The sequence below is a fragment of the Muscardinus avellanarius genome (assembly GCF_963383645.1).
Source record: "Muscardinus avellanarius genome assembly, chromosome: 1".
Taxonomy (NCBI): domain Eukaryota; kingdom Metazoa; phylum Chordata; class Mammalia; order Rodentia; family Gliridae; genus Muscardinus; species Muscardinus avellanarius.
The window spans coordinates 44,909,746-44,926,559 of NC_137786.1; the positions used below are offsets into that span (position 1 = coordinate 44,909,746).

Consider the following 16,814-nt stretch of genomic DNA (forward strand, 5'->3'; position numbering starts at 1 on the left):
ATTTAGACTAATAACAGGAGTCTGGCATGGTTCAGTGAGCCTAGATAAGCTTGCCAAAGACACTGGGAAATGCCCAGAAAGTCGAGTAAAGACACCGGCCGAGCCAGGTGTGATGGCGCACGCTTGTAATCCCAACACTTGGGAGGCTGAGACAGGAGGATCACACAGGTTTGAAGCCAGCCTCAGCTACTTAGTGAGGCTCTCAGCAACTTAGTGACACCCTGTTTCTAAATAAAATATAAAATAGGTCTGGGAGTATAGCCCGGAGGTAGAAGGCCCCTGGGTTCCATCCCCAGTACCACAAAAGAAAAGAAAAGAAAAGAAAAGAAAAGAAAAGAAAAGAAAAGAAAAGAAAAGAAAAGAAAAGAAAAGACACCGGCCTTCCTAGGAGCAGCACTTAGGCCACACAGTCTGCCCGAGGGCGTGACTCCAGTCCAGCCATCTGCTCCAGTCCTACTCTTCTTGCTGACAGGGACCAGTGGGACTCCAGCCTGCTCAACGCTTGGACAACTCCAGAATCTCCTCTTCCATTCCTAGACTTGGTTCCTTATTTCCTTATTCCCTACTCCCTGTTTGTTTGTATTGTCTTGTTTTGCTAAGTAAATGAAGTGCTCTAAATGTATAGAATTTGTCTGTTTTCTAGCACATTTATTCTGCCTAAATTGTTAGATTTGCTATTGTGAGTATATTGTTTGATGCTCATTCAATGCTAATGAGCTTTGGTAAAGCACCCACTCAGCATCCAAACTTAGCTTAACTTTACTTACACATTTCCTCATAAGTTTCTGTGTTCCATAAACTTTGAGTGTTAAATAAACCTTGTGACATTGTGGTAAGACAAATTGTGTGTGACGTGACTTATTGGTCTTAGGACCTTGCAGGCCTTTGCTCATAATCATTTTGAAACAGGGCCTTGCTAAGTTACTGAGGGTCTCACTACGTTGCTGAGGCAATCTTTGAACCTGCCATCCAGTCTCCCAAGTACTGGGATTACAGGTGTGCACAACTGCATCTGCCTCAGCTTTGCTTCTTATGCATTATGTCTGTCATCTAATACACAGTCAATAAACATTTATTTAATTAACCAATATGTTTCCAACCATTTTTTCTAATAGCCAATTCACTATTCTGCTACATTGGAAAAAGTAAGCAATTTGAGACACAAATGTATGGAACAGCAGACACTGCCCTTTTGGAAAAATTCTCTGAGTTATAAGATTTTCCAGATGTTAACACATTTCATAATATATGAAAAGTCACATTAACACCACCACCACCATCTCATCAGTGTAGCGTTGAAATTGAATGGGGGTAGTGAAGGAGATACACACCAGCCTAGTTATCAAAAGCTGCTTTAATCAACAGGCACTTCAGGCAGGTCTGCTGACCATGCGGGAAGGTGCCGATGAGCCATGTGGTCAGCAGAGTCATGCAGGGGTTGCAGAAGTACCCTGATATTTAAAGTGGGGGGTCAGGGTGGGGCTAGAGGTGTGGGAATGCCGATTCTCTCACAACATCCAGAGCCTCACAATGCCTGGAGTCTGTCTCACAATGTTTGGAGTCTCATGACATCTCTTCCCTGGCTTCAGGTTTCTGCTTCCTGTGCCCGCTGCGGGGTTCTGTGGGGGAAGGGAGGGACCCAACCTATCATCCCGACCTTTTGGTGATATTGGGCAATGACCAAGTCCATAACACATTCCTACTGACAGGAGGCGTTGTAGGGGCCTCTTGGCCAGGAGAGAGCAGGTCCTTCGGAAGTGGGCAGGTGAGAGTATGGCTGCAGTGGGAGTTGATTGGAGGTTACCTTGGACAGCTCGGTAACTTTAATAGATGAGGGGCTATTAAAAGAAAAGGAAAATCGTGAGAATGGCAAATCAGGAACCCTAAGAAGAAAGGTGCCTTTCCTGATGACTGCAATCGATATGGGATGTGGAGCTTCCAAGAAATGCCAAGGGCTGTGCCACCTGTTGAGTAACCTTAGAAATTAAAGCTGGTACATTATTGGACTATAAGGAATTGGGGAGTCTAAACCGAGGGATAATATCCAAGCATAGAGCATAGAGTTGGCCACCATGCTGGCTGTCTTGTCCTTTGAGGGAAAAGCCTCTACCCAACCTGTTAGGGTGTCACGTCTCATTTGGTGGGTAGGAAAAGAGGGGCAAAGGCCTCCTTGGGGAGAAACAGCAGCACAAGTAGAACAGGAGGCACTGACTACTAATCAGTTGTTGCAGGAGAGGAGAATAAAAAAAGGGGCTTAAGAAATGTTTAAGCACCATAGGTCCCATGTGTAGGGAATTATGTATTAGATTAACGACTGCTTTGGCTTGAGCCTCAGGCAGGGTAATTTTTCCTGTAAAAGAGGGCCTGTAGGGTGTGGGCAATTGGCTTACCCGCTACCTTGAGAGTTACGCTGGCCTGGTAAGGATGATCAAGGTTGAGGAGTCCGGGAGCCATCAGTCTTTGGCCAAGTCAAGTATGGCCAGCGGTGGGACCTGCTCTGGAAGGGTGATCCCTCGGTGTTGAGGCACCTGGGACTCACCACTTGTCCAAGGGCACTCACTTTTCCAGTGTCCCTCCTGGCCACATGCCAGGCACATGGACATGGCTGAGAGCAATTCTTGGCCCAGTAACCTTGGTGCCCACATTTAAAATAGGCTCCTGGAGGTAGTTGTCATTGCTGTCCTCCACCCCAAGGTGGTGCTTGTCATCCCAAGGGCCGAGCCTCCACCATGGGCCACAGGGCAGCTACCAGGGCTCAAGCTTACAAATCTGCCTTTTGGAGAAGTCGGAGTGTACACTACTTCTCTACCTGTTCCTCTGTGAAATTAAAGACTTTATTTTTTATTTTTTATTTTTATTTTTTGATGGTACTGGGGTTCCTGGAAACCCTTCTACCTCTGGGATACACTCCCAGACACCTATTTTTTATATTTTTATTTGGAAACAGGGTCTCTTAAGCCAGCAAGACTGGCTTCGAACCTGCGCGATCCTCCTGTCTCCGCCTCCCAAGCACGGGAATTACAAGCATGCGCCACCACGCCCGGCCTGGAATTAAAGACTTTAAATGCCATGTTTACCATATCTTGGATAGGAGTTTGAGGACCATCCTCAACCATTTTTTTTCCCCCAAATATCAAGGGATGGTTGCCCAATGAAATGGGTTGCCAACATCACATATCCTGCCTCAGTAGATGGATCTAAGTGTGTATAGAGGGTAAAAGCCTCCTGAAGCCAATTAAGAAAACAGCTGGGGTTTTATCTGGACCTCAGGTGATTTACTTAAGTTTATCGTAATTAACCACTTAATGGGAAGCAGCCCACATGCCATCAAGAAGGCATTGTATCATATGGTCTCTCATTTTTATTCCCTCACCCCTACCATTAGGGGCTGGCTTATGATCCCAGTGGGGATCCTCAGAAGGAACCACAGATGCTCCCATAAGGAGCACTGTGTTGGTTAAGTGTGCCTGGTTGGCCCATTCCCAGGCAGCCTTTATAATATGATCACATTCATACAGAGTTAAGGCAGAGGTTAAAATAACATGAAGATCCTGCCATATTAAATCGTATGCTTGTACAATGTATTGGAATTCTTTAATAAAACCAGATGTGTTGGCAGAAAAAGAACCCAGTTTTCTTTCAATTTGAGCAAGGTCAGGGAGGGAGAAAGGAACATGGATGCGGACTATGCCTTCTGCACTGGCCACCTCGCAGAGGCCAAGAGAGAAGGGGGATCCCTGGAGCAGGTAGAGTGACCTACAGGGGAAGGTGAGAAGGAGTTAAGGGTTGGTCCCTTAAGGGAGGATGGCGGGAGCGTGGGGAAAGGAATGGGTTAGAGTGGGAGGCTGTCCTAGGATAGGACGGTGGTCGGGGCAATGAAGAGGGATCCTGTGGATTTGAATCCTCAGAAGCGGCACCTGCAACCCAGCAGGGTCAGACACTGGCAGCCACATGTTGCCACAAAATGGTGACTGTGCCTGTGACAGACAGCAAAATCCCTGGCTGGCGACCATGCCTATAACTCGGCAAGACCACCAGATGGTACCTGTACGCCACCACGAGGCAAGCAAGATGGCGACTGCATAGAGTCACAAGATCACGACTGTGTAACATCACAAGATGGCAACCAAGGTGGCGACTGTGACATCACAAGGTAGCAACTATGCACCATCACAAAATGGCTCCTGACAGGAGAATGGTGGCTGATGGGAGAGAGCGGTCAGAGGGATGTGACTACAGGAAAAAGAAAGCCTGGACAAAAAGAACGTCCGACCATGCACCAGAACACTTACAAAAGTTGCTGATCCAGGTCAGGGTATTAAAGTCCAGAGTTACCAGCCACCACTCGGATAGAGGGCTAATATCCAGAATATACAAAGAGCTCAAAAGATTCTACACTAGCAAAACAAATAACCCAATCAAGAAATGGGCAACTGAACTGAATAGACACTTCACAAAAGAAGAGATACAAAGACCAATAGATACATGAAAAGATGTGGGATGCAAGTCAAAACTACGCTGAGATTCCATCTAACCCCAATCAGAGCGGCAACCATAAAGAAATCAAATAACAACAAACGTTGGTGAGGATGTGGGGAAACAGGAACTCTTTTACACTGTTGGTGGGAGTGCAAACTAGTTCAGCCACTATAGAGATCAGTGTAGAGATTCCTTAGAAAACTGGGAATAGATCCACCATATGATCCAGCGTATTTCTCCTGGGTATTTGTCCAAAAGGGTTGAAATCAGAGAACTACAATAACATATGCACACCCATGTTCATAGCAGCACAATTCGTAATAGCCAAAATATGGAACCAACCTAGGTCTTCATCAACAGATGAATAAATTGCAAAATTATGGGAAATACACACAATGGAATTCTACTCAGCTATAAAGAAGAACAAAACCGTGTCATTAGCAAGAAGATGGAAAGACCTAGAGAACATTATGTTAAATGAGATCCGCCAAGCACAGAGAGAGAAGGGACTTATGTTTTCTCTAATATGCTCAAACTAGAGATTATTAGGAATACCAGAAGGACTCCAGACAATGAGGAGAAACCTCACCAAAGCTAGAATGGAAGGATAGGAAAGGAAGGAGGCTGAGGTTGACTAATGAAGAAGCTATATCCAAATTTGTGTAAAAATATAAATACAGCATGGTTAACCTGGACACTCATTGTTGGGAGGGGGGAAAGGAAAAGTGGGGAGGAGGGTACCAAGCATAGTCTGAATTAATGCCATTTTCAATATGTTCCACATAAAAATTAAAAATAAATTAAAAATTAATAAATAAATTGCTATTTATTAATAAAAATAGATTGCTATCTTCTAATAAAAATAAATATATATCACCAATAATATGGAGAAAGACTATCATATTTTATGCATGTTATATATGCATGCATATACACAAATTTAAGATTGATATAAATGTTTTAATATCATAAAATTTCCCTAATCCTAAATGTATTTGGATCAACAAAGAGTATAAAAATGTAAAACATGTGCATTTTTGGGGGGAAATGCAGTAAATATCATTTTCTTGACTTTTTTTCTATTACTTATTTTATCATATTAAATCTTTAATCACTTTCATCCTTATAAAAATTATACAAAAATAATACAAACAAAATGTGTATAATCAAATAAAATGTATTCTAAAAAACTCAGAAACTGGGAGTGGTGGCACACGATTGTAATCTGAGCATTTGGGAGGCTGAGACAGGAGGGTCACGGTTGGAGGACAGCCTCAACTACTTAGTGAGGCCCTTTGCAACTCAGTGAGACCCTGTTTCAAAATAAAGACTAAAAAATAGAACTGGGGGTATAGCTGAGAGGTAGAATGTTCCTGGGTTCCATCCCCAGTACCACATCAAATAAATAAGTCAGAAAATTAACTTTAGTTAATATTTTCTGCTTTCAAAAATAAGAACATGTATATGTAATTCAATCATATCAGTTTTACAAATTGATGCTTATTAAACAGAGTCTCACTAAGTTGCTGAGAGCCTATTTCCCACCAAAAAAAAAAGACTGAATTTCCTTTGTCAGGTGTGGTGGCACCCCCTTGTAGTCCCCATGCTTGGGAGGCAGAAACAGGAGGATCGCTCAGATTCAAAGCCAGACTCACTGGCTTAAGAGACCCTGTTTCCAAATAAAAATATAAAAATAGGTCTGGGAGTGTAGCCTGGAGGTAGAAGGACTTCCAGGAACCCCAGCACCACCAAATAAATAAATAAATAAATAAATAAATAAATAAATAAATAAATATTTGTACATGAATGTTCATAAAAGCATATTCATAATAACTGAATAGTATAAATAAGCCAAATATCTATCCATTGATGAATAAATAAAATATGCCATATCCATAAAATGGAACATTATTAACTATTAACTAATAAAAAGAAACACAAATGGCTAATAAATATATAAAAATGCTCAACATCATTAGTAATCAGAGAAATGCAAATCAAAACTGTCCTGAGATTCCATCTCACTCCAGTTAAAATAGCAATTCTTAAGAATACAAACAATAATAAGTGCCGGGGAAGATGTGGGGAAGCAGAAACCCTTATACAGTGTTGGTGGGATTGCAAATTAGTATAGCCATTATGAAGATCCTCTTGGAGGACACTAGGCCTGGGGACAGCATCCAACCTAGCTATATCATTCCTGGGTACTTTCCAAAGGAATTAAAGTCAAAATACTATAGTGATACATGGAAATCATGTCTTCTATGGTGGATATTAGCACAATTGACAATAGCAAATTACAGAACCAACATAGATGTCTGTCAGTAGACGAATAGATAACAGAAATGTGATATATTCACACAATAGAATTTTACTCCGCCATAAAGAACAAAATTAGGTAACTGGCAAGAAAATGGATAGAACTTAAGAATATTAAGCTAAATGATATTAGCCAGTCACAAAAAGGGTCATATGTTTTCTCCCATATGTGGAAGCTAGAGAGAAAATAGGAAACAAAAGGAACTTTAGATAGAAATATGAGGAAGAGAAACCAGTAGAATAGTGGAAGGGGACCGGGGAATCGAGGTGGGAGGGGAAAAGGAGTACGATGAAGGGAACAGTTCAAATAATACTATGTCTGTTCATATGTGAAAGTACCGCTACCCATCTTGCTAGCAAGCACGGGGAAGAGAAGGAGCAAGTTTTGGGTCCAGAAGAAAACACATCAAGTGCTGTGTGCATGTATGTTTGGATTACTTTGAACTTTACTATGATGTTTGATTATAATACACCAATAAAAGCATTTAGAAAAAGAAATGAAATACTGCTATAGGTTGATATGGATGAACCTCAAAAGCACTATGCTAAGTGAAAAGAGTCAGTCACGAAAGACTAAATAATATATGATTTTATTTATCTGTAATATCCAGAATGGGCAAATCTATGGAAACAAAAAGTGAATTGTAGCTTGCCTTATGAGAGTGACAGGTAATGGGTACAAGGCTTCTTTGGGGATGATGAAAGTGTTCTGCAATTAAATTATGGTGATAACTACTAAGCTCAGTAAATATATGAAAATCCATTGAATTATATACTTTAAATGGGTCAGTTTCATGATGCATAAATTATATTTAATAAAGCTGTTAAATATCAACATAAATGGAGGAATAGCAACCATAGTCACATAGAAACAAAATTGTTAATATCTCCTTTAAAATATCTTCAGTACATGCAATTAAAGTTTTGTTTTCTAAAAAAAAAGTCTTCAGTAAAATTACTCATCAAAACCAGAAAAAGGGTATCCCACTGCTTTTACTGGAAATGACTGAATTTTAATGCATTCGTCAGATCTTGGAAAATGAAACCTAGGGGTCTCAGCAGGGCCCTTTCTAAGGTCGTATGACTTCTAAAAAAACTAACCACTACGTCTAAAGCGGTCAATGGGATGGGATGGTTGGCTCAACACATCTTGACAAAATATGTGCATCACGATAGAGACCACATCCTCAGCTCAAAAAAAAAAAAAATCGCTAAAGAGGGTTCCCCCCAAGGACTGCACTTGATCCTGTTTAGAGTGAGACATTCCTCAATCCTGGGACAAAAGAGCCATGCCTACCTCCCACTCTCCTCAACTAAGTCTGGGGAAAAGGAGGGAGGGAGAGAGAGAGAAACTCAAGATACCTTCAATATCTAAAGTTGTAACATTGAACAATCAGGGCAAACCCCATTAGAGAGCTTACAGGGGCCAACAGCCCCTACCCCACTATCCCTTGCCACACACTCGCCACATACTCCAGGCAGACGTGCAATAATCATTCTCACAAAGAGGAGCAGGAAAATGGAGGCGGGAGCTTGTGTGTGCTTAAGTCTGATCTCCATTTGCACAGGACCTATTAATTCTTATATGGCTCAAAGGTACAGCTAGAAAGAAATTTGATTGGTAACCCATTCTAGGACATTTTTAAAGCTCTGATATTTAAGTGTTCAAGGAAATTTCACTCATAGACTTTGAGGATAACATCAATGCTAATGAAGGCATCTTCATAATCTTAGCCGAGACCTTTCGAAGTCTTCTTGAGTTCTGTGTTCTGATGGAGACAAGGCTCCCTTGCTCCACTCTCTCCCTGGTTAGCCCTGGCATGAAGAATCAGGCCCTGGCAGCCAGCGACCATTCACTGTTCTCCCTTGCTTATGTTTCATTTCTTGATGCTAATGATGAAATGAGAAGAGAGAGAGAGAGAGAGAGAGAGAGAGAGAGAGAGAGAGAGAGAGAGAGAGAAGGAAACCACATCCTCTGTGCGTGTATATAGGTGGAGGCAGTCAAGAGATAAAACACGATTTTCATGTTGATTGATGTGGGGACACCAGCCACAATGAGGAACTCCTGCACATTTCTGGCATCTTCTCTTTCAGTTGTCATTTTTCTCCTGCTAATTCCAAAAGGTAAGATTAATTCTTGTCATTTGTATCATGACCATTAAGCTAAATGTGCTTAAGTACTATCTATAATATAAGCTAGATGGAATTTAGGTAATATGTGTAATATATGGAATAGTGAAGCTTTGATAATATTACCATGCTGAGAGAAGATATTTTTCCCTAATCCATATAATATTTAGCATTCTTTTTTTGGAGTCTAAATATTTCTTTATTTTGGAAAAAAACTCTTTTCTTCTTATATTTTTTTTCAAAAGATAACAGAATCATCAATATTTATTGCTGCCAAATTATAGTTTAACATTTTCCAAAAAGGACATGTAAAAAATTATCAACCAAACATAATACTCAAGTTAAGAAAATAAGTTATTCCTCTCAGTAAACAAATAGTGGTGCCTTAGTCAGCTTACTATCTCTGCAGAAAATACATACTTTCAAAGACAACTAAAGCATATTTGACCTAGACACCATATGCAAATCGGGAATGATTCAAATTTTTATAATACTTTCTCTAGGCTAGAGTCTCCTTGGGAATACAGCAGGATATTGAGAAAGTCTTCACACCAACTCTTCAAGAGAGTTATAGTATTTTCTATTAAGCTGCTTCTTTTTTAATTTATTTTTATTGGTACATTGTAATCATACATCACATTGGAATATAAGACTTGAGAGGATATACAAGCACACATCATCCAATTAGCCCTCATCCACTCCTCATCCCATTCCTTCCCCCCTCCCTCGATCCCATGCTTGTTTGGTGATTAACTTTGATACATATGTTTATGTACCTCCTGCTTTTTAAAGAGGCTCCATCCTCCCTATTCCATACCCTCTGATTGGTCACCTTAATTGCTTCACTATAGGGCCCTTTCTATAGCTAGACCACTTCCTGTTGCCCGTTTCCTCCTAGTTATTGCTGATTAGGGGAAGCATCTGGTTTTAATTTTATGCAATATTTCTCTGTGCATGCCACGTTGCAAATACTGATCCCACTCTTGACGGCCCCAGTTGTGGCCTGGCTACCCGGTAGACTGATCCAGACCTTGCTGACTCAAGCAGCAGCCTTGCCTCATGGGAGGCCCCGGTTCTGGCCTCGCTGGCCCCAACACTGGCCTAACCCCTTAGCTATCTCCGATCCTGGCCTCAGAGGCCCCAGCACCGGCCTTCCTCACGGCAGGCTCCGATGTTAGCCGATGGCCCCAGCATCGGCCTAAGCCCTCGGCAGGCTCCGATCCAGGCCTCGGAGGCCTCAATAGTGGCCTTGCCTCACAGAAGGCTCCGATGCCGGTCAGTGGCCCTGGCACTGCCCTAACCTCTCAGCAGGCTCCGATCCTGGCCTCGGTGACCCCAGCACCGGCCTAACCCCTCGGCAGGCTCCGATCCCTGCCTCAGAGGCCTCAATAACAGCCTTGCCTCACAGAAGGCTCCAATGCTGGCCACTGGCCCCAGCACCAGCCTAACCCCTCGGCAGGCTCCGATCCCGGCCTCGGAGGCCCCAGCACCGGCCTTGCCTCACGGCAGGCTCCGATCCCAGCTTTGCTGCATCCATTGCCAGCCTCACCCCTCGGCAGGCTCTAATCCGAGCACCCTCTTCGCTCAACTATTTGTCCCACGTTCTCAAGGGTGCGTGGTGGCGGTAGTATTCTGCCTCTGGGGTCATTACTTCAAAGGTTCCAGGTGTAATGTATCAGATCTCTGCCTCCCCTGAGTACTGGCCACTGCCATTGCCTCCACCATTTCAAATCTTTCCCAAGCTCTTTTTCCACTCTGAATGTTGTCCAATCTTCCTAAGCATGCGTGACGGTAGCATTCACCCTTTGGTGTAATTTCTCCAAAAAAATAATAATAATAATAAGGTTGGTAGGCTCCAATTTCTGCTTCTCCTGAATACAATTCTCCACCGCCAATGCAGAGACCGCTTTCAGCACCGCCTTTCTCCTTGGTCTCCGCTAAAGTCTCTCTCCTTACAGGTGATGTCCAAGATTCTTAACAATGTAGAGAAGAAGAAGTCCTCCTTAGTGGGGAATTTTTCCAATAATTCCAGTTCATTTGAATAAGTTTTGTCTGCATCTCCAGTATCCTGGCATCCGCCACCTCCTTGATCCCTCTCCGATATTTTCCTTTTTTCTTTTTCTTTTCCTTTTTTACAGGGTCCTTCCAGGTGGAGAGGGGTTCGCCTAGGGGTGCCCCGCCAGCGCCTGCCCACCCGCCTGGGGTCATGGCCAGGGGCCCAGACCACGGGGTCCTTACAGGTGGAGAGGGGGGTCGCCTAGGGGCGCCCCGCCAGCGCCTGCCCACCCGCCCAGGGTCGGGGACCCAGGGGCCTAAGCTGCTTCTTTGATGCAGTAAATGGGAACCAGTATTTCTACTTTTGTGAGTTCCACATGGATGGGTTGAAATGCTATAAAACTTGTAGCATCTTACCTAGAAAAGTAATAGCTCCTGAGTAGTTCTAAATTTACTGTGAAGGAAGGAAGTGAAGCCCACCCGGGGGCTGGAATAGATTTTGCTGGCAAATATGAAAACAGTCATGTTTTTTCTCTCAGGCCCATCAGCTTTTGAAGGTAGAAATGGTCAGCAGGGGCTTAAATAATTACTTGAATGCCAGTAAGTCCCAGGGAAATTCACCTTGCACCTAATACTGAGAATAAAAATTAAATATAAAGGTTGCAGAACATTTAAGACCAAAGGAAAGCAGACATATTACAAGCATGGCAGAGTGTGACCCCACCCAGGCATGTTAAGTCCTCCCAATCAGTGAAAACAGGACAGATTTAAAAATCTAACCATATCTTTTTTTCCAAAGGAAGCAACAAAAGCAACCTGCTCTGCTCCACTTTGTTTCTTGTGTTCAGAGGAAGCAAAGTGGGCACAGAGGGAACAGACACAGCAAAGCAAGGCTGATGCTCTGGACTAGTGGTCTCAACCCTCCTACACATTAGAATGATCTGGACGACTTTTGAAAAATATTAACAACACAGCTCCAGCCTCAGAAATTCTCACTTAATTCAGTTCTGAACAGGGAAAAGTTGCCCGTTTATAAAAGCTTCCCACCTACTCTAGCTCCTACCCCGTTCCTGTCTAAGAGTGGTTGGTGGCAGATGTGGACTTAATTCTGAAGGCTGGTTTATGTGATCAACCAAGCAATCACAGAGCCATCAAAATAGCATCAAAAGAGGTTATGGTTCCTGTAGCTCATAAAGTTCAGAAGTACCTTTGAAATCTATCTATACATGACTCACCGCCCTAGGGAAAAAACAGGATGTGAGTAAAGTTTTTGGGTTTCTGTAAGTTCTCTTACCCTTTTATTTCTAGACCCTACAATCTCATCTTCCCATTTCCCTTGCGGAAAGCAAAGTACTTGTGGTTATTTCCTTTCCCTTTTCTTACCCCTTATCAGACCTGATGAAGTTTCTAGACCTATCATTGATACCTTTCTGTGAATTTGGCAATTAATTAGCTTTAAGTTATGTACTAAAGGTATTATGCCCTATTCAAGAAAATACAGGTCTCTGCCAACAGTCAGGAGAAATGTTTTAGGAGAATTCAGGAACAGCTGGTGCAGAAGGTGGAGAGCTAAGAGTATGTCACAAAGACACAGGTCCTCCCAACCAGCATGTACAGTTTGCCTTGTGTTTAGGTCATTGTTCTCTATATGCCTAATCTATCATCATGGAAATTTTACTTAGGTAGAATTCTCTACTTACATCATATCTCCTCCTTCTCCCTACCTCATTGGAAAGACCTTAGATAAAAATAGCTGGTTTGGCCTGGAAACTGAAGGAAATCCTTAGGCGCAATAGACGATATTCTCTCAACCCATTAATGAGGACAGTGTAATTCAATAACCAAATACCTCACAATGACCAAAGGACTCATAGAAGGGCACAGCTAAAAGGTACTGATATCAGTTTGTGCGCCATGCTTTTGTAAGGGCTTGGAGTGAAAAAGGAATCCTTCTCTTCCTCCCCAAATTAATACCCAGCCAGAAGGAAATGGGTTCACTCACAGTCATCAGCACTACTCACATTTCCTGCAGCAACAGCAGCTGGTATAAACCAATGCGCTGTCTTTTGCAAGGCCTGATGTTAAAGCTTTGTGATAGATTTCCAGCCTGGTGATACTTGGAACGCCAATGACATGGTTCCTGTGACCATGACAGCAAAGGGCTCTCAGAGAGTCCAACAGGGACCGGATTTACAGTAAGATGTCCAAGGTCTTCCTAGAGTGAATCTGGGGTGTGGGAGGGGAGGTATGCTTTCTCTAAGTGGGAAAAGCATGGCTTTTCTTGGAAACATGACTTTATGAAAAGTTCTTTGGTTTGATCTTATTTGCCTTTTTCTATCGAATAGATGGCTGTGTACAAATTATTGGAGGAAATCAAGTAGCTCCTCATTCAAGACCCTACATGGTCTTACTTAAACTGAACAGAGAAAACATCTGTGCTGGCACTTTGATTGCAAAAGACTGGGTGTTGACTGCGGCTCACTGTGACCTGTAAGTGCCTGGGTTTTAAAAACACTTTTGTGAAGATACTCTAATTTGGAGGAATAATACAAAGAGTGCATCCCACTGAGCCACTGGAAAGCCACATCTATCTTCTTCTCACTTAAGTCTTGAGGAGTTGGCTTTAGCCCAAAAGGAAGTTAAGCCTAGGATGCCACAAAGAATCAAGCCAATGAGGAAGCACCATCCACAATCTCTTTCTGAAGAGAGCTGGTACAGGTACAGGTCTGTGAAGCCATTAGCCACAGCACAGAAGGGTCAAAGTTTCAGTGCCAGGGGCCTGGCACAGCCATCAAGTAGAGAAAGCTTGTCTCCACTACCTTCCTGTATCCCTCTCACTCCTTCAGCCATCTCTATTCCCCTGTCAACTACCTTGAAACCTCTCCCCACATCTGGTCTTTTCTCCACTCCCTTAACCAAGCCTCTAAACCTGGGTTGTTCAAGATGATAGGGATATGTGGCTATGTAACCTTAAATTAATTAAGCTAAATAAAATTACAAGTTTACTTTCTCGGTTACCTACTTATCACATTTTTTTCTCACAGAATTTTATTTTATTTTATTTTTAGGTTATCTTTATTTATTTATTTAATTTATTTTTATTGGTGCATTGTAATCATATATCACATTGGAATACAAGACTTGAGAGGGTATACAATCACGCATCATCCAATCAGCCCTCATCCAATCCCATCCCATTCCCTCCCCCTCCCTTGATCCCATGCACATTTTAAGTCCTTGGTTGCCATGGATGGCTAGTGGCTGCCATATTGGACTGGGCAGATTTACAGAACATTTCATCATCAAAGTATGCTCTACTGGAAAGTGCCATTCTAATGTCCTCAGTGAGACCAATCACAGCTGGTGCAATGGAGGAAGTAGTGTGGATATCAGTTGGTATAGTTTATAATAGGCTGTGAATGATTATAGCCTTGAGCTTTAGTACACCAGAGAGTATTTTGGTTTTGTTCATTGTAATAAAACTTGGCCCCTCATTCTGACCACTGTGTCTACAATATGCACCCACTCAGTACCATGCAAATAGGGGCCTTTGCTGAGCAACCACCTGTTTCTGGAAGTTTTTCCACTTAAGATAAGGGGTTTTTTTGTTTGTTTGTTTGTTTGTTTTTTTGGTGGTACCAGGGTTCCTGGAAGTTCTTCTGCCTCCGGGCTACACTCACTCTCAGACCTATTTTTTTATTTTTGGAAACAGGGTCTCTTAAGCCAGTGCGGCTGGCTTCGAACCTGTGTGATCCTCCTGTCTCCACCTCCCAAGTGCGGGGATTACAAGCATCCGCCACCACGCCCGGCTTAAGATGAGTTTTTAGTTCTTTTTTAAAGTTCCCTTCAGTCCATTAATCTACAACTATCAGGTGCTTCTGGCTTCTGCCTCTGGATTACTGAGATTTTTGTGTTCTGGTAATCTGCAGTCTAATTCTCTATCACAGCTAACCAGGAAGAGAAAGGAGGAAAGAAAAGCACAAATTTTGGCTTTGTTGCGATGGAATTCTCTTATTTTTCATAAACTTTGTTTAGCTTTTAATAAATAAGCTGGTGGAAAATGATGATTACCATGGTTTGGAGACAGTTTGTCCTTAAAGGTCCATGTGCTGATGCTTGATGTCCAATTTAACATTATGGAGAGGTGGTAGAAACTTTAAAAGATAACTAGATTATGGAGGCTCCACCCTCATGAAGGAATTAATGTAGCCTTGAGAGTGTGTTAGTTACCATGAAAGCAGGTAGGTATAAAGCAAATTCATCTTCCTTGACTCATTCTCTTACTTTTTCTGTTGTGCACCTGCTATTCTGCACACATGCTTCCCTTCCACGTTCATGCCACAAGCTGACACAGCATGAGGCCCTCATCAGAAGCCAAGCAGAGCCAGCACCATACTCTTAGATTCCAAAACTGTGACTTAAAGGAAACCTCTGTTCTTTACAAAGTACCCATCCTCTGGTGCTTTGTTACGGCAATGTAAAACTAAAACAATAATGACAATGGATTCATACATGTCTTATTTTTTTACCCTTTAAAGCACATATTTTTTTTCAAGCCACAAAATATATCTACAAGAAGCATATTTTCAAATGATACAATGAAACTGATCAACACACAAGATGTTCGGGTCCTGATTAAAGAATAAACCCAGTAAAAAGGGTTGTGTCTGTTCCAGGAACAAAAAGTCCCAGGTCATTCTTGGTGCTCACTCAATAACCAAAGATGAGCCAGAAAAACAGCTAATGTTTGTTAAGAAAGAGTTTCCCTATCCATGCTATGACAAGTCCACACACGAGGGGGATCTTAAACTTCTGAAGGTATGTACCCTTGATTGTCTTGAGTCATAGAACCTCCTACAATCTGGCCACCTACATGGAAACCTTTCTTCAGTGTTTCTACTGGTACAGAATTATATAAAGGAGGGGGGAATCTCAGAGGTGGGACTAGAATCTAAGTTTTTAAAAGTCAGTATTTATCTCATTCTGTTAATAACTTGTTTTCCAACAGCTGAACAAAAAGGCAACAATTAATAAAAACGTGGCTATCCTTCAACTACCTAAAATAGGAGCTGATGTAGAACCAGGAACCCCCTGTCGAGTTGCAGGGTGGGGCTTGTTTCACAATAAGTTACCTATGTCTGATATATTGAGAGAAGTCAATGTCACCATCATAGACAGAAAAATCTGCAATGATAATAAGCATTATAACTTCAATCCTGTGATTGGACTGAATATGATTTGTGCTGGAAGTCTGCGTGGTGGGAAAGACTCATGTAATGTAAGTAAAATAAGATCCTACGTGTTAGCTACTAGAGTAAGACATGAAGCACTAATTTTCAGTGAAGTCAAGGTGATCATAACTCCTTAGTAACCGCTGTAAAATTACCCCCATTCCTCTAGTGTTCATGTGAAGCACTGACTCCACCCACCTTCTTGTTTCCCCAGGGAGATTCCGGAGGCCCTTTGCTGTGTGAGGGCACTTTCCGAGGAGTCACTTCCTTTGGCCTTCAGGGGAGATGTGGAGATCCTCAAGGGCCTGGAGTCTATACTCTTCTTTCAAATAAACACCTCAACTGGATAATTAAAACCATCAAGGGGGCAGTTTAGATAACTGTGTTTCATTTCACTCCTTGTCAATTCTTAATGTTACCACAAATAAAATCAAGTGGTAAGACTGTGCCTGTTTCTCTCTTACAACATTAGGGGGCAGATCCACCTGCAAAGTGGAAAGTCATGTGGCAACTTCATGGATAACATAAAGGGGAGATAAGGCCAGAGTCGCCGATGTGTCAAGTAACATGGACATTTCTCCCTGAGTTACTCATTTCACTACCTCAGTGGGACCCAAAAGGGATTACTGTTTACTGTTAAAATCAGCTCTTTTTAGTAAC

At 42.3% G+C, this 16,814-nt stretch overlaps 1 protein-coding gene across 1 annotated transcript; it reads left to right on the forward strand.

Annotated features, from left to right (window-relative positions):
- Positions 1-8,822: 8,822 nt before the first annotated feature.
- Positions 8,823-16,530, forward strand: GZMA (granzyme A; the record flags this gene model as incomplete). Its single annotated transcript, XM_080718133.1, has 5 exons — positions 8,823-8,922; positions 13,269-13,413; positions 15,600-15,741; positions 15,932-16,201; positions 16,369-16,530. The coding sequence occupies 5 exons, from the start codon at positions 8,823-8,825 to the stop codon at positions 16,528-16,530; spliced, it is 819 nt and encodes a 272-aa protein (XP_080574259.1).
- Between the last annotated feature and the right edge of the window lie 284 nt (positions 16,531-16,814).